Genomic DNA, 22243 nt, shown 5'->3' on the forward strand with positions numbered 1-22243 from the left:
GAAACGAGTGGCGCGGAGCAAGGAAATAAGCTCCGCCTCCCTTTCGCAGGGCTGTCAACATCCCTTCTGGCCACGTTATGGGCCAGAATTAGTCTCCCATCTCATTTCAAAATGAGAAAACTACAAGAGAAGCCCGACATTGGGCATTTGGTACCGGCTACAGAGCAGTGGTTTGCTTGATTGGCAGGGCTGTAAACGTGATAATTCAAGTCCGGTCTCTACCGATATCTTTAACAAACATAGATCAATCCCCGCCACCCCATCCACCTAAAATTGCCATGGTATACCATCGGCACCCATTTAGTGACGACGGCCGACCAACAATTGCCGGAAAACATTTCATCAAATAACCCCACTTCATCAGAATAAGCGCTGGAAGTAATTTTGTAAGTTAACGGGTCATAGTATTTCAGCTAACGGGGACCACAAGAAGATGCTGAAGTAGTTCGCACAGGACTGTCGAAACGTCGATTGTGAACGAGAAATTTGAAGAGGAACATGACACGGCCTAACAAGATCTTACCTTCAACTAGAACGGCCACAGAAGCCTGCAGACTTACACACGACGCGTAGCATTTGGAGGTCCTTGCGTCCATCCGAGCGGAAGCTGGCGCTCCGTGGGTTTCCGCAAGTAGGCCGAGCGAAAGCTCCGTCCGAGGTCGGCTCTCCCTGGCTGATTTTGATACGGAAAAAGACGGCTGCGGCACGCTGTTGCCGCGCAGTTGGTCGGGGGCAGAGTGTCGGACCACTTGGACTCAGGGTTGTAGCCGTAATTATTAAGCAGCCGACACTGACTGCAGGCTATTTCGGGCCAAGCTGTGCTTTTAGCGTTCCCCAGAGGGTATTTCAGTAAGGTTGTCAGTCAGTGCTCCTCTCTCCTTTACTGCAGTGTACTAATTTAAAACGGATAAGGAAACTGAGGCTTACTGCTGCAATACAGTTCCTCTGTTCATCGTTAACACAAGGCGGTGACTGACCCACCTCTAATACGCGTACAGTTTCAGTGAATGGCAGTTAGCTGCTATAATCACGTCATAAATTTTCATCACTTTCAGTTCTCATTTTTCTGAACTTTTCCTTCTGTCACTAAATCTAATCTAAAAACCATTATAATTTACACGAGAAAAAATTATTCCCACTATAGCGCACCTTCTAGTCCTTGCTTTACAGACGCAGTTCCACAGGGGGTGCGTCACGACCTTCATTCTCTCTCTCTCTCTCTCTCTCTCTCTCTCTCTCCCCAGCCTCCCTCCAAGAAAAAATAGTGAGAGCCTTTAGCATTTATACATGTACGTACGTCAGTTTCCAAATTTTTAAACTTTAGGAAGATAAAAAGCTTTAAAACCAAGAGTCTAGAAAACGGTAAGGAATTCCAGATAATTGGAAGCTATACTTAACACGGAATACTTCTCAGTTTCTTGCACACGTGTGAAACAGAGATCGACTTTCAGACTGTAGGCACAAACGATCGAAAAGTATAGCTAAACCTATAATTACACACTCGCATAGACATAACCACAGAATTATGTTCACACTGGTAGTGCTAAGCGAAATACTGATTATGGTGAGTGCACACAATAATTTTGTATACTGCAAATTATGAAGTTCTCAGTTTTGGGAACGTTGCTGTCACAGTTCTTCAATCAGTTCCGTAAGACCTGCACTTCTCTAATTTTCTGACGATGACCTTCAGTACTTGTCTAGTTATTATGGCACATCACTTTATAAAAGATTTAATATTCACATTGTAGGTTTCGCCACCAAGATGCCATTTTAAGATGTGATTAATCCATTACAAACATCGCGAAGATATGTAAAAATTATAGTCAGGTTTTTGAAAATCATGAAATCTAAAATAAATCAATGAATGTACATCATATCACAGGGTAAAGAAAGACTGCTGTGTTGCTCTGAATTGCAATTTATTGGAAATTAAACAGAAGCGACGTACTAAGCATTGATGTAAACTAGTCATCGTCGTCGTCGTCGTCGTCGTCGTCGTCGTCGTCGTCATCGTCATCATCAATAAATGTGGTAAGACCATAAGGTAGTTTCTTTGATACCATCTCCCCCCTCCTCCGCCTCCCTCCCTGCCCCCCCGCCCCGGCCCGCCCCCATGCCACCGTGTCCCAGGACCAAATCCTGCAGATGACAGACGTACATACATACGGAAACGCGAAAAAACTAAACACGTTACCACGAGTAACTTGGCATATGGAAATCGTTGGCATTCAGAACAGTTTCCAGTCGTCCCGAAATTCATAAATACAGGTCCTGTACGGTTTTTACGGGAATCTTCTACCATTCTTCCTGCAAAATGGTGACAAGTTCAGGTAAGTATGATGGGGGTGAATAGCGATGACGTACGCTTCTCTCCAAAGTACACCACAAAGACTCAATATATTGCGATAAGGAGACTAGTGGCCAGATGAGGTACGACAATTCATCCACGTGGGGTGTTGTGTGCTGTCCTTAGGTTAGTTAGGTTTAAGCAGTTCTAAGTTCTAGGGGACTGATGACCATAGATGTTAAGTCCCATAGTGCTCAGAGCCATTTGAACCATTTGAATTCATCCACGTGCTCACGAAACCATAGCTGGACGATGCCAATTGTGTGAGGGGGGACCTTGTCTTTGAACACAGCTTCACCATTGGGGAACATACACTGAAGAACCAAAGAAACTTATACACCTGCCTAATATCGTGTAGGGGCCCCCGCGTGCACGCAGTAGTGCCGCGACACGACGTGGCCTGGACTCGACTAATGCGTAAAGTAGTGCTGGAGAGAACTGACACCATGAATCCTGCAGGGCTGTCCATAAATCCGTAAGAGTAGGGCGGGGTGGAGATCTCTTCTGTACAGCACGTTGCAAGGCATCCCAAGTATGCTCAATAATGTTCATGTCTGGGGAGTTTGGTGGCCAGCAGAAGTGTTTAAACCAGAAGAGTGTTTCTGGCGCCACTCTGTAGCAATTCGGGACGTGTGGGGTGTCGCAGTGTCCTGCTGGAATTGTCCAAGTCGGTCGGAATGCACAATGGACATGAATGGATGCAGGTGATCAGACAGGATACTTATGCACGTGTCACTTGTCAGACTCTTATCAGGGGTCCCATATCACTCCAACTGCACACGCCCCACACCATTACAGAGCCTCCACCAGCTTGAACAGACCCCTGCTGACATGCAGGGTCCATGGATTCATGAGATTGTCTCCGTACCCGTATACGTCCACGTCCATCGGCTCCACACAATTTAAAACTGAAATAGTCCGACCAGGCAACATGTTTCCAGTCATCAACAGTCCAAGGTCGGTGTTAACGAGCCAGGCGAGGCATAAACTATTGTGTCGTGCAGTCAACAAGGGTACAAGAATGTGCCTTCGTCGCCGAAAGCCCGTATCGATGAAGTTTCGTTGAATGGTTCGCACGCTGACACTTGTTCATGGCCCATCATTGAAATCTGCAGAAATTTACGGAAGGGTTGCACTTCTATCATGTTGAACGACTCTTCAGTCGTCGTCGGTCCCTCTCTTGCAGTATCTTTGTCCGGAGGCAGCGGTTTCCCGAGATTTGACGTTTTACAAATTCCTGGTATTCACTGTACATTCGTGAAATGGACGTACGGGAAAATACCCATTTCATCGCTACCTCGGTGACCCTATAACATTACGTTGAAAGTCAACTCGTGATAACCTGCCATTGTAGCTGGAGTAATTGATCTAACTACGCTAGACACTTGTATAGGCGTTGCCGACTGCAGCGCCGTATTTGGCCTGTTTTCATATCTCTCTATTTGAATAAGCATGTACCAGTTTCATTAGCGCTTCAGCGTACATTGTACCGTGCGACGGACCCGGCCACTCAGGGTCACTCAGTCGCTGGCAGTAATATACTTTACAGGGTAACCATGGAATACCACAATATGGCTGCCCAAATCACCGCCTAACCCCCGCCATGTTTCACGGTTTGAACAAACTAGGTCGTAAGTGGGAATCAGTGCGAAACACGACTGATCAGACCAAACTTTCGTCCATTGCTCCAGAGTCCCGTTTCATGGCTCAGTTACCACGTTTTCCTTTTAGGGCAATTTGCATCACTGAAGAGTGGTTTTAGAATTCCATTTCACCCTTCAGCTCCCTTCATGTTTTGGAGCTGACAGGATTTGGGAGTGCGAAATGCTGTTCTGCAATTCTTATTTTTCGTCAAAATCCTCTTCAATTAAAATGTGTGTATCACTCATGAAACACACTTTCGTCCGTGCTGTGAATTAGCGGACGCTGTTTTCCCGCTTTCCCTGTATGCAGTAAACCTCTTTGACACAGGACCCCTTTAACCACCAAATACTTGGGCTACCTTGTTTGCGGAAGCTTCCACCATACCAGCACCAACAATTTTCCCAGGTTTGAATTTAATTAGCTCTGACATAATTGACTTAGCTACACACAACACCTGTCTGATTACGACTGACACCTATAGACACTGCACAGGTCCCGTTCTTCGTCAAGTACAACAGCACCAGCTGCATCTGCATTTATGTTCAAGCACCCATTTCTCACTGTGTTCCCATATTTTTGTCCAACCTCTGTATATGCAGGTCTCCATGAATGGAGATTACCCACAACCTGGCAGCTGAGGTTAGCTGCTGCTTTCAGCTCTGGGCTGAAAGATGTGGTGACATTCTAATGTCAACAGCAGCGCTCTAAGGGGCGTTGCCGTGAATGAAAGTATCGCTGACGTGCAGGAGTAAGCGGCCTTCGGCAGTTATGTGACGCACTCCGTTTTCCCTGAAAAGTCTTCAAATGGAGGTGGCTTACCGTTGTGTAAGTTTCTGGTACTAACGAACCAAATCCATGACTAATAGCGCAGATCGTCTTCTCTCTCTCTCTCTCTCTCTCTCTCTCTCTCTCTCTCTCTCTCTCTCTCCCCCCTCATCAGTACCGAAGTTTGGAACTTTTTGACGTCATCGCCGCAAGTGAACAGCTCATTCCGGTGGAAAGGTGACTAGTCCACCGACGAGACGTGTGATTTTCTCCAGAGCGCTGTTACTACCGCAGACTTCGCTCTAGATCGCGGGCAGTTCGTGCAGGCTGCAACCTGGCCTCGATGCGGCAGCGAAGATCGGGTCACCGGCTGCATAACGGGCCGACCGCTTTAGCCCCGTCACTACTCGAGGGGGCTGTTGTCCACCGACCGGTCGCGGAATCCTCCCACCATGCTCGCTACGGCGTTAAAGTACCATCTCTGACCCACATGCCGCTAACTGTCGCTCAAATTCAGGTGGAACTGAACGAACAATGCGAAACTTCATATCACATTAAAATGGTGTTCCGGATCGGGACACGAACTCGGTACCTTACCTTTGCGGTACCCAGACGGACTCTCGACTCGCCCTCACACTTCTGCCAATGTTCGAATCCTGGCCCGGTGTATACAGTTATAATCTGCCTGAAAGTTCCAAATCAGCGAACAGTCCGCTGTAGAGTGAAAGATTTAGTTTGGGAACGATCCCTGAGGCTGTGGCTAAGCCATTTTCCCGCGATACCTTTTGTTGTCTGAGTGCCAGCGCTTTTAGGTATGCAGAGCTTCTGTGAAGTTTGGAAAGTAACAGACGCTGGCAGAAAAACTGATATGGAGGGTAGCTCGGTAGCATTACCAGAGAAGATGTTTTGTTCTACTTCAGAAAGCTATACTCTAACGAAACATTACAATCAATTTCCGTAACAAAACAATTATGTGAAGACATTGCCATGTGCCCTCTAGTCAACATAATCGCAGAAGCTCCGCAGTGCGGCCATGGGACTAAAAATTAACGCTTTTTCAAAATTATTTTTCTGAAGATATATGTTATCCAGTAAAATTATGAAACTCACGTTATATTCGGCGAATTTTTAATATTTTTTCTATCCTTTTCATTTTGGTCGTTTGAATTTTTGGTCGGTTGTCTCAGACATCGGACATGACGTAACGTGTCAAAATGTCATTTTAATTACAAAAAAGTTTTAATCTGATCGTAAATGGTTATAAAAAAACTAAGGTGATTACAAGTTATACATCATAGTACTAAGTTTCCACCTCGGTAAAAAGTTGGCAATCAAAATTTCGTTAAAAATATTATTATTAAGTTGAACTTTTGAACAGAATAGGCCTAAATCATTGGTTTAACCTTTAGTGAAACTTTAATCACAAGTGCAGTAAAGGCTGTTCATGTCTATAAAGCCACGATTCTCGTGGAACCCGGACTTCGTAAATATGACACTAAATGCAGTCTTCGTCGAAGGCTTCACTGATCGTAAAACATTGTTTCCTGTCCGTCAATGACTGTTCTCGGGAATGAAATTTTATTTCCTAGTACACGTGTGATGATCACCTCCTTGTGTTCCCGTGAAGCTTTAAGTTTATAACCTAATGTAACTAAGTACATGGAACTGAAATTTCCACTCCCTTCCCAGATAATTTCAGGGAGTATGAAATTTTCTGCACCTTCTTCCAAGCTATTTGCATTCCATTTAAATCGTGACTTCCTCTTATTTACCCGTTAAAGGAACAATCCATAAAAAGTTTAGTTTTTGTCCGGTAGAACCCGAAATTACTTTGTACGATACGACCCTAAAGTACCGCTGATATAGTTTAACATTCTTATTACTTGGGCTAGACATTTTCACAGTTTACAATAGAGAGAACAACATCAGTTGCGTCTAAATTTACAACAAAGTTGTAACATTTCTTACTTGCAAACAAAACAACACTCCAAAGTTAAGTTCGTGAACCGTAAAACGCGCTAGGAACAGGTAACTTGTTGCCACTCCGAAACGCACAGCTGCATCCATTAAAAAATCGTGTGAGCGCTCTTTTTTCCTTCAGAGTTCATGCTGCAAATGCGCTTTAGGTGCTTCCACTAGCTCTACAGTTTAGCAAACACCTCTTGTCCGATATAACCGGCTGTCTCATACAACCCGACCTTCTCCTATACTTTTATTGTACCGATATTCTGATTTACTAATTTCAAATACCTCAATTTTTAAACAGTAATTTATCATAACGGTTAAGATAAAAAGACCAACAAGACGGCAGAGTCGGTAAGAATTGCTGCTCGTAAAGCATGGTTCCGCATTCGAGTCGCTTTCCGGCACACAGTTAGGAAGCATTAAAACAGTACACACTCCGATGTATGGCCAAAGATTCATTCTGGAAACAATACGAAGCTTATGCATCTTCTTCGGACGTGATATACTCAGTCATGGAGAGAGATTACTCACGTAGACTATTTTTACACCAGTAACCCCTCTACCCAGATTCGTTAAGGGTTGTAACTCCCATCTATAGAATGCGTCAATGTTTATGACGTCATATCTCCTGAACTGCTTCGTACAGTGATATAATCTTGCAAGTAAATCCAGTGGTATATTTTGATACTGTCTGTAAAATCTGTTGCAAATAGAGCTAGTACTAACGAAGTAATGAATTAGTTATGCCTGAATGAACAGCGAAAATGTAGTAAGTCATGAACGTTTGTCTTATTTTGTGGAGAACGGGAGAGGGGTATGTCAGCGACAAAAAGTTTCGAAAACGTTTCACATTATGTGTAAGGCTTGTTTGGAAGTCGCCTACTGCACTCGTTCTCAAACACTGCGTGAATATAGTCTGGGTAATTTACATGTAGTGAGTTACAGTACACTCCAATACATACACTATGTGATCAGAAGTATCCGGACACCCCCAGAAACATACGTTTTTCATATCAGGTGCATTGTGCTGCCACCTACTGCCAGGTAATCCATATCAGCGACTTCAGTTGTCATTAGACATCGTGAGAGCAGAATGCGGCGCTCCACGGAACTCACGGACTTCGAACGTGGTCTGGTGATTGGGCGTCACATGCGTCGTACGTCTGCACGCAAGATTTCCACACTCCTGAACGTCCCTAGGTCCACTGTTTACGATGTGATAGTGAAGTAGACACGTTAACCGAATGGTCAGCGCGGTGGAATGCCAAGCCAAGGGGCCCAGGTTCGATTCCCGGCTGAGGCAGAAGATTTTCTCCGCTCAGGGACTGGGTGTTGTCTTATTTCATTCCCATCTCCGACGCGCTCAAGTCGCCCAATGTGGCGTCGAATGCAATAAGTACTTGTCCTCACGTACAGCACAAAAGCGTACAGGCCGCCCTCGTCTTTTGACTGACAGAGACCGCCGACAGATGAAGAGGGTCGTAATGTGCAATAGGCAGACATCTATCGAAACCATCACACAGGAATTCCGAACTGCATCAGGATCCACGTCAAGTACTATGACAGGCGGGAGGTGAGAAAACTTGCGATTTCATGGTCGAGCGGCTGCTCATAAGCCACACATCACGCCGGTAAATGGCAAACGACACCTCGCCTGGTGTAAGGAGCGTAAACATTGGACGACTGAACAGTGGAAAAACGTTGTGTGAAGTTACGAATCACTGTACACAATGTGGCGATCCGATGGCAGGGTGTGGGTATGGCGAATGCCCGGTGAACGTCGTCTTCCAGCGTGTGTAGTGCCAACAGAAAAATTCCGAGGCGGTGGTTTCATGGTGTGATCGTGTTTTTCATGAAGGGGGCTTGCACCCCTTGTTGTTTTGCGTGGCACTATCACAGCACGGGCCTACATTTATGTTTTAAGCACCTTCTTGCTTCCCACTGTTTAAGAGCAATTAGGGGATGGCGATTGCATCTTTCAACACGATCGAACACCTGTTGATAATGCACGGCCTTTGGCAGAGTGGTTACACGACAATAACATCCCTGTAATGGACTGGCCTGCACAGAGTCCTGACCTGAATCCCATAGAAGACCTTTGGGATGTTTTGGAACGCCGACTTCATGTCAGGCCTCATCGACCGACATTGATACCTCTGCTCAGTGCAGCACTCCGTGAAGAATGGGCTGCAATTCCCCAAGAAACCTTCCAGCAACTGATTGAACGTATGCCTGCGACAGTGGAAGCTGTCTTCAAGGCAAAGGGTGGGCCAACACCATATTGATTTCCAGCATTACCGATGGAGGGTGCCAGGAACTTTTAAGTCATTTTCAGCCAGGTGTCCGGATAGTTTAGATCATAAAGTACATACACAGTTTCTCTTTTTAATATTTTACTTACTGCGTCAAACCCTTAACGTAAGATTAGAAGATTATGACACCATATTAAATTTTTTAATTCGATCAATAATTAAATGAAATACCAGAAATCATTTTTGTTGCCCCTGGAAGAAATTAGACAGGCAACCTGTAACGACGACCAGATGACCGACTGAGGATTTTAGCCATTTATTAGATTACTGACAGACAAATCCAGCACAGACAGGTATTCATTTTGGCAATTTTCTATTAGAAACGAAAAAAAATCTGTGTTTGTAGTGTAATACCGAAAAAGTTTCATTTCCATGTATTAGTGGAAACACTTTCGAAACTATGAAACAGTGGCACACAAGGTATTCGTAAAGTACAGACGTGAAAATACAGCACATTCTGAACGCCGGGCGCAGCTGCTTCGTGTGTCTACAGCGCGATTTTGCTGACGACTCTATGGCAATGCCTCTTCATAGCTGTACAGACGGCTATTGTTTACGCCTGCAGCAGTTTGCGCTTCGCAGTTGAAACCTGTCAAAAGCGCTGTAAGGTGTCAGGGATTTCCTAAAGACCACACGTTTTAAAACTTCATGTATGGTGCATTTTTTTCACACCTCTCATCATCTATGACATATCTCTAACCATGTGACTTACAATGACATATTTTTACTCAGCGGCACATGTGGATTCTGTCCAGGAAACACATAGCGAATAGACTTAGTAACAAAGAAGTAATAAACGTCATACTCAATGTGGCATTTTTTCATGCATTTGAGTGCTTATGGCGTCATATCTCAAATATGATAGATAGGTGGTTCTTATCCCAAAGCTATTTTGCCTGGCAGTAAGGGATGTGTGTACCAAGTTTGGTTGAAACCACGAATGGTTTCAATCCTTGATTATTTAGTTTCCTTCCTATGACGGCGAAGACTCTGAAGCTTCTGTACAGAGTCTCTACTAATGAAAATACCAACGGAGGGATATTGAAGTAGGTTTGAGTCTGCACTGCAAACTTCTTGACACCAAAAACTCAGCATGTTATCCCGAATGGGGAGTAGGGGCCAAGTAATTCGGGGTGTGCCCCGGAGAACTATGATATGGTCTTTATAGTTCAGACGTATTAATGCTTCACCAGGTGGTATCAATAGAAATTTCAAACTTTTCACATATGCATTTATTGTATATGTGGAAGTTTTATTAAATAAAAAAAATGTTGCGGTATCTCTCTACCTCTTGATTAGGAATCAGTCTAGACTGGCAACCAGCTCTTCGTATCGAGAAACGAATTCTGCTCTCCGAGAAAAGTAAAATATTCTAAGGTACACTATGAATTATTCTACCTGAATTAGTCTTGTCGTAGAACCAACAGTGCGTGAGAATATAGTGGAACGCTCACTTTCGTTCAGTTACAGGTAAAATAAAAGGTTGACTTCGATTTCTTGATACCGTACTAGTAAACTGCCGATTCTTCTCGAGAGAGATTGTCCACGAAACATTTTTACGGCTTACACGACAATACTGCTGAAGGACAGGATCCCTAACAGTCCTGGACATGTCGTGCGTGCAAGAAAACGGGCAGCAGAAAGCTTATTTGTTCTGTGGCAGTATAGCGAATAGCTAACAACTTGAATTGGTAGACAGCGAGAAACATGGTCTCAGATATCTAATCCCAACGTCCCAAAAAATCCAGACCATCGAGTTTCAGAGCCAAATTTACGTATACAGTCCTCTATGCATCGCTCGCATAGAGATTAACAGAAAGCATAAAGATATATAAGCCCCATTTTCAAACAATAAACCTGACTTGAACGAAAAGAATTGAAACTATTCTTTAAGGTTTTGTCCACGACGAGACTCAGCAAAGGAAGGAAGGGGCAGTAAAGTGAGTGTCAGTTTCGAGGAAATCACCGTTATTGGTCTTAATTTAAGGACATAACGGGAAACCAAAAACTAGATGGCCGGGCAAGGATTTAAACACCATTACTACTGAATGGTAAATCGAACGGAAAGAAACCCTAATATTTGGTTCATTAAATTCAGTTTAGTATGCATCTTACCAGTAAATCGAAGGGGACGGAATAGTATGTTTAGTTTGGCAACAAATGTCATCGACACTACATGTGCCATTGTAATTATAAGCTGGTTTGCAAGCTAGAGATTTCATTAGCTGCCATTGCCACAAAATCCAATAGTCGGATTTATTCCAGTTTATAGATGCAAAATGGTATACTGACGGATTACCAGTATGTGTAATTTGCGAGCAATTCAGTTCATGAGAGGAGAACTAAACGAAATGGTAACCTTTATGTCTCTCCACCTCCACTAATTCAGTGTCCCGTTATAATCTGTCATGTTCCAGTCATCTGAAGCAGCATATTTTTATGCTCCTCACTGAGATCCACTCGCGATATTTAACCGATAACACGAGTTTTTCAGTATGAGGAAATGATAAATATAAATATGAAGGAAATGAAGTAGGCAAAAGGGAATACACATGTCTAAAAAAAAGTGGTTCAAATGGCTCTGAGCACTATGGAACTTCTGAGGTCATCAGTCCCCTAGAACTCAGAACTACTTAAACCTAACTAACCTAAGGACATCACACACATCCATGCCCGATGCAGGATTCGAACCTGCGACCGTAGCGGCCGCGCGGTTCCAGACTGTAGCGCCTAGAACCGTACGGCCACTCCGGCCGGCGGTAAATGTATTCCTGACCATCAGTGTAAGTAGTGATACTTGTAAAATACTAACACGATTTCTCCACAGAAGAATAGAGTGACTGGTAGAAGCTGAATACTGGGGGAAGATCCCACTTGTGTTCGGGAGAAATTTGGAAGTAAGCGAGGCGATACTGATCCTACGACTTATCTTTATAAGATTTGTAGATTTACTGTAATCGTTTATCAATGTTGACTGGGATAATCTCTCTGAAATTCTGAAGATAGCAGGTAGGGTAAGGTTATCTAGAACTTCCACAGAAATCAGAGAACAGTTGTACGAGTAGAGGGGCACGAAAGGGAAGCAGTGTGACGGAGTTGTAGCCCATCCCCGACGTTATTCAGTCTGTCCATAGAACAAGCAGTAAAGGAAACCAAAGAAAAATTTGGTGTGGGAATTAAAATTCCAGAGAGGAGAAATGTAAATGTTGTGAAGTGCCGATGACATTTTCGTTCTGTCATACGGCAAAGGATATGGAAAGTTAGTTGAATGGAGTGGATAGCCTCTTAAAAGGTTGTAATGAAAATTAACAGAAGTAAAATAAGGGTAATAGAATGTAGTATAAATCAGCCGATGTCGAGGGAATTTGATTCGGAAAGGATTCGGTTTAGTTGATGTGCAGCTGCTTTCGATGTAAATTTCTGGCGTAGTCATTTAACCATGCCATGTCCTTCCTATTCCTTACTATCTTCCGCGGCACGAACTCAACCTGTGCATGAAGTACACTATTTCTGAATTTTTGCCACAGATCTTTCACATTGGCCTCTCAATAGGTAAACGTGATGTTGGCTGCTCACACAGTTTACACTTTTCGTGTTACACAAATTAAAAACTAAACAGCATCTTGATTTCAATTTTAGGAGGTCAACAATGTCATAATAGTCTTTAAGCCCGATTCCTATCTCTACATCCGCTGAATCTAAAAGTTTGGGAACAATTGCTGTCAACAGATGTCATCTTATCCAACTGCTCAAATTAATGAAGTATTCTACGTGTTAACCCATGTGTAATGTGTAAAGTAAACGAAATCTGATTGCGTGCTTTTGTTTCTTTGTCTCTTATCATAATATGGGGAATACCAAGCATTTACGTGTAAAAATAGAGTAAAACAGTATTCTGTAAATAAATGCCTGACAGAGATGCTTTAGTATTCAGAAGAACGGTTAGTAGATCAATATGCATTCCATTATTAGTGGGAGCAGTATTACGTAATTTCTTTTAATCAGCAGGTACATTTTATATGGCGCTGGTTTTATGGTAAGTTCAAACACCAATAGACAGAAAAATTGTTGAACGAACAGAATATTCCATTGAGCCAAGAAAAGATCACTAGATTACATGGAACACAATGTCTGGTATCTTCAGCAATAACGAATTATGTGGGTACTCTAGTGGTACGCGGATTGAGCGTCGCAGAATGATGGTTTGATCAAAACTCAACAGCGCATCAACATCCGGTAAACACACACACACACACACACACACATTATACGAGCGCGCGCCTGAACAGACAGTAGCACGTCCTTTTCAAACTGAAGAACTCTTCTTTGTTCTTTTCAGCGAAGTTCGAAGCCAAAATACTGCCTCTGCGTTATTCTCAAATCGTCTCGAGTTTTTAGACGTATTGGTAGTTCCGTCCACGAAGTCTTCTTCGGCGAGTAATTTATACATTTCTTTCTACATTCACTGTGCGTAAGCGCAAAACAAATGCTGAAAAGGGAAACGTGATGCTTCCAGTTTACTACTGTGCTGAATTTTGCGCAATTTTAGATTTTCATTTTAGTGAACACATCTGAGAGCTTTCGACGTAAAAGGCTTAAGGAGAGTTTTAAGTCCAGACGATAAAAATACCATTAGATACTCAAGAAAACTGTCTCGGGAAAGTAGCAGTATCTTAAGCGACTGCTGTGAACTTATGCTGTGTTGCTAATCAAGAGAGAAATGTCTCAAAATTCCCCGAATTATCGTTGTTACGAAACTGTTTTCGCCTTGATCGATAAGAGTATTTTTCTTATTATAAAAACGTTAGCGATATCTAACGTAAACGGGTAAACATCTAGAGAAATTATGGTTTGTTGGCTCTAGTGAAATTCAAAATAAAAGTAAGCACTAGGTTTGTAACGACTGTGGTCTGAAACGACTGTACACATGAATGGTCCCCACTAGTTGACATTTAACCGAATGATATGAAAGAGCAAAGGTCGATGTGAAACCTGACAGTGAGAACAGAGTCCGCGCTGCTGTGTAACTGCTACCTCAGACCTTTTCTAATGTTTACAAACATTCGTACAAATAGCTCGTTCCTGAGCTGTATATCGTGTAATTCAGTCACTTCTCAAAACCTATCATCTGACATTAAAAACAGCACTCCGTTGACGTAAAAGTTTTTTGTTAACTCGGAATTATTGACCTCACAATCTAGCTTCCTATAAAGGCATCACTAGCTTCCATTCGGATAAATTGGGTATGATGTCGTTTATCCAACAAATTAGGGCATTGTTTGTGGGATCGACATTATGGGTCGAATTTTCTTATCTAACTTTACACTGCATTTTCTTACCAACCTGCTCACCAGCTGCAACCACCTCGATCAGCCGATCTGTAATTTGGGTTTCATGACATTTCATTTAACATTGAGGCTTTGTTCCCTATTTATCTACTGATGGTTCTAAGTCTTGACACATTAGCATCAAAGCTCCAAAAGATAGACGAAGTATACTGATCCTAGTTTGCAAAAAAATGTTAAGTATCATGTGCTAAAAATCTAAGTGTGATGTTACATTGCCGCCAATTTGACTAAAAATTTAACTTTCATCGATACTTTATTTTTCCCTTATACGTTTTGTTTGTTGGGTCACATCATCTTAAGAGTGGTACATCCGCTACGATTTCAGGCTTGACATGAATTTTTAACATTGAGACAAGGGCCTGACAAAAACAAAGCATTGGGGTCTGTCATTCGGTGTGCACTTCCTACATATTAATATGTAGCTCGTAGCTACTACGACAATTTTTAACATTGAAAGTTTTTCAATAAATATTTGAGAAAAGCAGTATTTGAAAACGAACGTCTGAGTCCATTAAGCTGCTTGAGAGCGTATCTGTTCTCAGAAACGCTTCTAACGCAAGAAAAACTTCTCAGTATTTCCTTGTGTGTACCTTGAAAGGGCCTCTGCTTACTCGTGCAGCTGTCCAAAGCACTCATCAAGGTGTGGGTCGAGTCGGCTACCTTCGAAAAGACGGCCGGAATGGCCAGATGATGCAGTTTTCTGCCCGTCACCTCGAATGTTCGAGGTGACGCTTTGAGAACAAGGCGGATCGCTGACCGCAGAGGCTCACTCTGGGTGAGAAGAATAAACTGCGCGCGTGCGTACACACTACACACATACTATCGGCGACGCTGAAGAGTAAAAGGAATGAAGGAAATAGGACGCTGTGAAGTTTGTATGAGGTTCAAAAAAAATACATTTGCGTAGAAAAGTAATTTTGGTTCAGCAAACAACGTAATGCTTTACGTGAACGGTGTGCCACTGTCCAGAACATACGCTCTTACCTGCATTCCGGTAACGGAATTAGCTTCGGGAGTTTACGTGAAGCAGAAGGTGCTCGGCGATCATCAGTATTTAGCCTTTCGTATTGTATGTTTACGCGGCTTCCCATGGTTCGAGTAATGTTTGTTTTGCTGTGACTGACGGACGTGGAAACGATTTAACCAGCAGGTTTCTCCGCGTGATTATTCTGGCTCAGACGATGGTAAACTACAGTACTGGTTCTAGTTTCCGTCGACTGTATGCGTGCGAAATTGTGTGTAGGTAAACAAAGCACTCTGACGTAGCAGATTACCTTTCCTCTGTAATTTGCCATGTGAGTGGTACGTCACTTCGCAGGAGTAAAATTCGTGTGGTTTTGTTCAGCTCTAGGCTTTCCTCTTGTTTTGCACGCCAGCAAGCTTTTTTATTTTGATAAATCTGTTACAGTACTGGCGTCAGAATTTGGAAACGCCACTGCCATCTGTCGGTTAAATTCCGCTACAGACCGCTGCAGCTACAGCACGCTTTGCGCACCAGGAACACCTACGCCATCTGTTAAAGAAGATTGAAACTACTAGAATGTATTCGTGGGCCTCTACACGGCCTTGATCGCTAACGCAGGCTTGGGCGGTGGCATAGGGGTTGCCAGTTAGAATCCTGGGACCGGCAGAAATTATTACTGGTTAAGTATGCACAGAAAGATTGTAGCACAAAATCCTTGCACCAGTGTCCACACCTTTGCCGGAATGAGGGCATGTCGCTCCATGATAAACCATCCATCTGAATGGAGGGAAAATATACTCGTATATAGCTCAAAACCTTTTTATTGCATACCAAGGAATTTTTTTACACACCTGTATGTGCACAAACAATTTTTTTGTGATTGCTTATGTGATATTTCAGAACATTCCAGCGTTTCGCTGTGAACGTTGCTCTCTGGTTCGAAAGTATACTCTTTCTGTACCATTTGAGCAGCTTACGTAACACCCCTGTAGATGACAGTTTGTTGATCTGTAACTGTGTTGCTTCTATAAGTACTTTTTCAGATTCTCCCTTATTTGTTCCGATGTGCGAGTAACACCACATGGCGGCGTTTTGTCCCTTTCCACCTGAACAATGCGTCAAACTATTATTTCCAAGAAGTAACTAAATTTTCTCAGGTAAATGGCTGTAAGGAAATTCTTTCACTGAATTAAACTTTCCTAAATAATTTAGATTTTTTCCACAGGTGCTACTCTGACTGGTACTTTGCTTACGTTGGGGATTGTGCGTCTGGAAGGTCTATCGTAGTTCAGCTTTTTTTTTTTTTTTTTTTTTTTACAATTAAAAGCGTCAGTGGAGTCGTGGTAATTTGCCTTTAGATTGCTGGTGGAGTGGATAATAGCTTTCCGACCACAGTTCATCTTTTACCCTCCTTCCGTAAAGTCAGCAGTTTTGCTAGTCAGAGGAGATCAAATATTAGCTTCACTTTTTTCATATTTTTATTTTTCCGTGCTTTTCCCCCCACCATTATTTCTTCAACGCGTAATTCAGTCAACAGGAGTGAAACATGCGATCCTCGACCGTTTCTGTTCATTACTAGTTGCCTTTTGTGGGTAACTAAAGTTTTTACAGTGACTCTGCTGCGGTGTGTAGATGAAGACAATTCCTGGCACGTTTTAACTGTGTCCGTGACGTCTGCGAGCAACTGTGAATGGAAGAGGCTTGTTTGGCATTGTACCACACAGTTGTATTCCCCTTCAATTCTCGTATGAAGCGCGGGAAGAATAAGTTATACGGCCAGTATTACGTTCTCAATCTTTGACAAAGAAATTTCACCGACTATTCATCATATTTCTTTGACCAAGATCTTTAACGTGGCGCAAAAGGGGTATTACACTATCATCAAAAATATTTCGTCATAATTTCTTCAGAATGGCTGACTAGTAGTACCAGAAAAACTGCATGATCTCTACTGAGAAATTATTTTTAATACTGTTAGTTTCATAGTTCCCTAAACGCTGCACTGATTTTTCCAATACGAATACGAAACATAATTAATTTAATCTCCCACCTCCTGATAATAATGAAACACAATAATAAAATTTGAGTGCGGTATATTATAAACAGTTCCCATTAGACAAGTCGTCATCGTATCCTCGGAACCTTAACGCGAGAAATGGGTTGTGACCAGATGTGTTGAATTCAGAATGAACCGATTACGTCTGCAAGCTTGCCAAGAACTTTCTGTTGCTTTACGCCGAGTGTAGTGCGTTTCGCGAATATTTTTACGATTATATTCAAAACGAGGCACTTTTTTGCATTCTTGGACACTAGCGCCTGTTTATTCTCATGAAAGATTGTAACGTCTCCTGGCCAATCGTCATAAAAAGCGCGACAGGATTTTTTCCGTGTATGTAAGACCAGTTAACATGTATCGATATAGTGCCACGCACACGGCGAAAGAGAAATAATTTAAACACGAATAAACATGACCAAGTGAAGCAATAAAGCAAGTCTGTGGAAACATTTCACGAATATATTATGTGTGTATGTAGAACATTCATAATTATTTGACTTTTATGCATTTTTAACTTTGAATCCATGAGATATTGTCTTTGGCAATCGTATTCGTGTTAAATGAATTAGTGATTATGATCTGTGCCTCAGATAAAAAGGACAATTCAGTACATGTATAAATAGTAAAAATCATTGTAATAATTGCTCTGTTCTCTTTGGGTTTCGTTAGGAGTAGCACTTGCGTGTTAAGCAAATGTATATGCTGGCCGTGAGTCTTTTTTTCATGACGCTTGAGATCCGCCATTAGGTGAGTCGTCGTAAAAAGGTGTGTAAAATTAATGCATTTTTGTTTGAATATATAGAGTTTGAGCAAATATGTTTTTAAAATAATTTGTAAAGCTGCCAGCCATTCGTCCCGTAAATAATGTAGACATTTTCAGCATTTAATTTAGCGGAAGCCGCTGTACCAATCTGCGAGGGCAAAGGCCGCAACCGCGGCAAAATTAAAAAAAAAAAAAATATTTCAGGCATCGCAGTCGTCTCGCCGGTAAAGCGAGGTAACATAATAATATTTAACATTTTCTTACAGCTTCCAGCAGTGCCGGCAGACTATATTATATTACTCAGTGCATCTCTCAGTTTGATTTGAAAGGTACTGTGCGACATGTTCTATGCGAACACAAAAATATAACGAATAACTGTGTTATGACTATCATTTTCACATTTTGTGGCAAGGTCTGCTCTGTGAAACTAAAGCAATATTTTACATTTTTTCCCTTAGATTAAGAGAACGCGGGCTAGCCGCGCACCTGTTCTGATTAACAGTGTTCAAGAATCGACTGCATAACGTAACCAACATTCAGTGCTGTGACGATCATTTGAATTTCATTACTGACTTTTCTGAATACGATGCAAGGTAGTGAGTTCAGATACAGTTTTCTTTCTTTCTTGATTACGTTACAGTAGCAAGTGAATGTTTCCTAGATGATTATCCAGAGTAGATGTGGAAAAGCAATAATTTGATCCATGATGTGCCACATTTATGATAAAAGTGTTTATTTTCTCTCCCACTCCATGTCTGAACTTAACATATGTGTGCTAGTGTGACTCATACAGCCAAAGTGAAATATTTACTCAACATTACTCAAAGTTACTTGCTTTTATGAAGAAAGAATTACCAAGTAAAGGCAGTGTAATAACATTGAATCAAAACCATAGCAACTTGTTATAAATAATTTTGTGTACTGCCATCAGCTCTCAGTTTCAGTTTTATATCAGTCTGAACATTGCAAATCCAAACTTTAATATCGTAAAGCAAAATTACTAGTTACCATGTACAAACTTACTTGCTGCTACACGTATATAATCATATCTAAATAAATAAAACCACAAGCCGAATAAAATTAACTCCAGTAGTAAAAAAGTGAGAGGAGGAGTAAGGGAGACGGAATAAGACCTTTGGCCTTGTCCTGGCTTCTGTGCTGTGCCTTGCCTTGCGTGTACCTTTTAAGCTACCCTTTTCCCAACTCAACATTTAGTCCTATGGCGTGTCGTCCTATGACACATTCTTCTTTATGCGCGCATCTTAACCTAGAGGCAGCATATATTTCGTTCCCTTTAGCACAAAACTCAATTTATATTCCTTTCATCTCCCACAGCTGCATCATCAGCTAACAGTATTGTGCTAATTTTTTGTGCTTGACCAACAGTAGTTCTTTAATTCCCTTGTCAACGAACAAATTAACATCAGAGGTTACAATGGACTTGACTTGCATATTGCCTGATTTTGACTTCGTCTACATTTGTCAGTGCAGACTGTTCTAATTCGCTTTGAAGAAAGAGAGTGGTCTCCGTCTGCACGCCTAAATAGGATAAACCTTTTATCTCACCCCATATTATAAAACACGTTTCCATATTTGAAGCGCCAGTACAACGTCTGTAATAAGACCACCTTTGCGTTTTGAATGTGCTTCTCCACTGCACATACACAACACACGATCATTTCGCAGTGTGTTTATACGTGCCAGCCGCGTGCAGTAAACAGAAGATTTATCAGTTTCTATGATCAAATCTAAGGCGAGAGTGCGAGGGTACGAGGGTACGAGCCGTAAGTAGTCTAATATTGTCTTCATGTCCATAGGGGAGGGAAACGTAGGAGGCTATCTTATGTTCCTCACTCAATACTGATTCTTTAAACTTGATGTTTTTGCGGAATAGTTTACGTTTATCTTCAAGCTACAGCCAATTCGAGTTTAAACTATTTCCGTGGCGCTCTCCCAAGAGTCAAACAAACCTGTGACCATTCGTGCCACCCTTCTCTTGTATACGTTCAGCATTATCTATTATTGCATATTGGTATGGTTCTCTCACGCTTGAGAAATATTCTGAGATGGAACACACAACTGCTTTGTAAGCAGTCTCCTTTGTAGACAGACTGCATTTTCTCAGTATCCTGTCAATGAACGCAAGTCTGCCACCTGTTCTACCTATGAATCAGCCTATGTTATCGTTCCATTTCAACAGCCCACAAATTGTTACACCCAGGTGTTTGTACAAGCTGACATTCTACAGTCTCCTTGATATTTTAGTCCTAGGATATTAAGTTCCTGCGTTTTGTAAAGTGCACAGCTTTGTTGGATGGTTGATTGATTTGGGGGGAGGGGACCAAACAGCGAGGTGATCGGTCCCTTCGGATTAGGGAAGGAAGCCGGCAGTGCCCTTTCAAAGGAATCATCCCGGCATTTGCCTGAAACTATTTAGGGAAATAACGGAAAACCAAAATCAAGATGGCCGGAAGCGTATTGCGGAGAAACAGTTCGTATTTGTAGCGAGAAAAGGAATAAGAGATGCTATTGGAATGTTAAGAATCATAGGGGAAAGACGTATTGAGAAAGGTAGAGAAATTTATGCTGGTTTTATTGAATTGGAAAAAATCTTTCGACCAAGTTCAATGGGACAAGGTGATGGGTATTCCGAAGAGGGGAGGAGTAGATTGGAAAGAGATGACAGGTGCAGAATCTATACTTATAACAGAAAGTAAGGATAATGATTGGAAATGAAATATCAGAGGAAAGCAGCTTTGGGGAGTTAGAAAAGGTTGTTACCTCTGCTCTTTGTTGTTCAACGTATACCTGGAAGAGATTATTGTGAAAGGCTTAGATGGAAAAAGAGGAGTATGTGTTTTTAAGAAGAGAATAGAGTGTATTGTATTTGCTGATGACATGGTATTAGGGGCATAAAGTGAACGAACTGTAAATAATATACAAAAAGATCCGAATGAGGCTTGTGCGGTATATGGGATGAGAACAAACACACCAACAACGAGTAGTATGGTGATCAGCGCAGGAAGGAAACTGACAGAACAAGCTATTATTAGCCAAGTAAGAGCACTTTAACATCTTGGAAGCACGACCACTGAAGCCTTGAGAGGTCCTCAGGGGGTCAAAACGCTGTTCTAGCGAAGGAAGCATTCAATGGAAAGTGGAGATTAGTATGATGAACATCTGACGAAAATCTTTGGCAAGCGTTTTGTGTGCAGTGTGGCACTCAATCGGGCAGAAATAAAAAAGGCTAGACGGGTTACAGATGTGGATGTGGAGGATAATTGAGAGGATAAACTGGATGGAAAGTGTTATTATTAATTTAAAATATTATTATATTATTTGAGGTGAGGGGCGCTCGATAGCATGGTCATCAGCTCCCTGACGAAAGGCCAGCATGCTAATCTCATGGGTGGGAATCAAGGTTGTCCCCACATGCGGAGCAGTTTATAACTTATGTAAGTCTGCCTCCTTTATCCACCAATTTAGGGATGAGCCCTGACAGTGTACAAAATTTCACCACCCTTTTAACACTGGAATCAGTATCTAAAGGATGGTGGGCAGATCGAGACAGAGTTGCCCAAATATCAGTATATAGGACATGTTGCCGCAATATGCTGATCTAAAAGTGATACGCCACAAGCTTCACAGTGGTGGATCCTCACGCTGGAGGAGGAAGCCATGTGTTAAAGGCTATTTCCGAAGCGCAGTCTGGTACGCAGAACCTCCTTCCAACAGTGAGGCTGACATGAACTCGGCCAGGCCTTTGCGGTCGAGATGAGCGACCGCGGCTGTCACCTGCAACCACTCAGTTTCCCAGTGAAGCATGATACGTCTGTCACAAAATGAGACGGTGGCGTGCAACGGGATGGGACATTGACGGGCAGTACCATCTCGACATCTTTGTCGGACATGCCATTGCCCTGTATCCCGATGTGGCCGCCAGGTACCCAGCAAAAGATCATCTTGACACGGTGTTGGAACCGCTGTAAGGAGTCGTGGATGAGCTGAATCTATATCTACTGGATACATTTGGTGCGCAGTCCGGAACCGCGCGACTGCTACGGTCGCAGGTTCGA

At 42.4% G+C, this 22243-nt stretch overlaps 1 protein-coding gene across 5 annotated transcripts in view; it reads right to left on the reverse strand.

Annotated features, from left to right (window-relative positions):
- The window catches only part of LOC126241704 (scoloptoxin SSD14-like), a 588477-nt gene that overhangs the window by 156119 nt on the left and 410115 nt on the right, over positions 1–22243 (reverse strand). Inside the window, exon 1 of one of the 5 annotated variants that reach the window (XM_049948030.1) lies at positions 15369–15536. The exons of the other annotated variants lie outside the window; for them this stretch is intronic. Coding sequence (XP_049803987.1) covers positions 15369–15475 — 107 coding nt within the window. The 5' untranslated portion in view covers positions 15476–15536. Of the gene's footprint in view, positions 1–15368; positions 15537–22243 lie in introns of those variants that run through there. 5 annotated transcript variants of the gene reach the window in all.

The sequence above is a fragment of the Schistocerca nitens genome, chromosome 1 (assembly GCF_023898315.1).
Source record: "Schistocerca nitens isolate TAMUIC-IGC-003100 chromosome 1, iqSchNite1.1, whole genome shotgun sequence".
NCBI classification, from domain to species: domain Eukaryota; kingdom Metazoa; phylum Arthropoda; class Insecta; order Orthoptera; family Acrididae; genus Schistocerca; species Schistocerca nitens.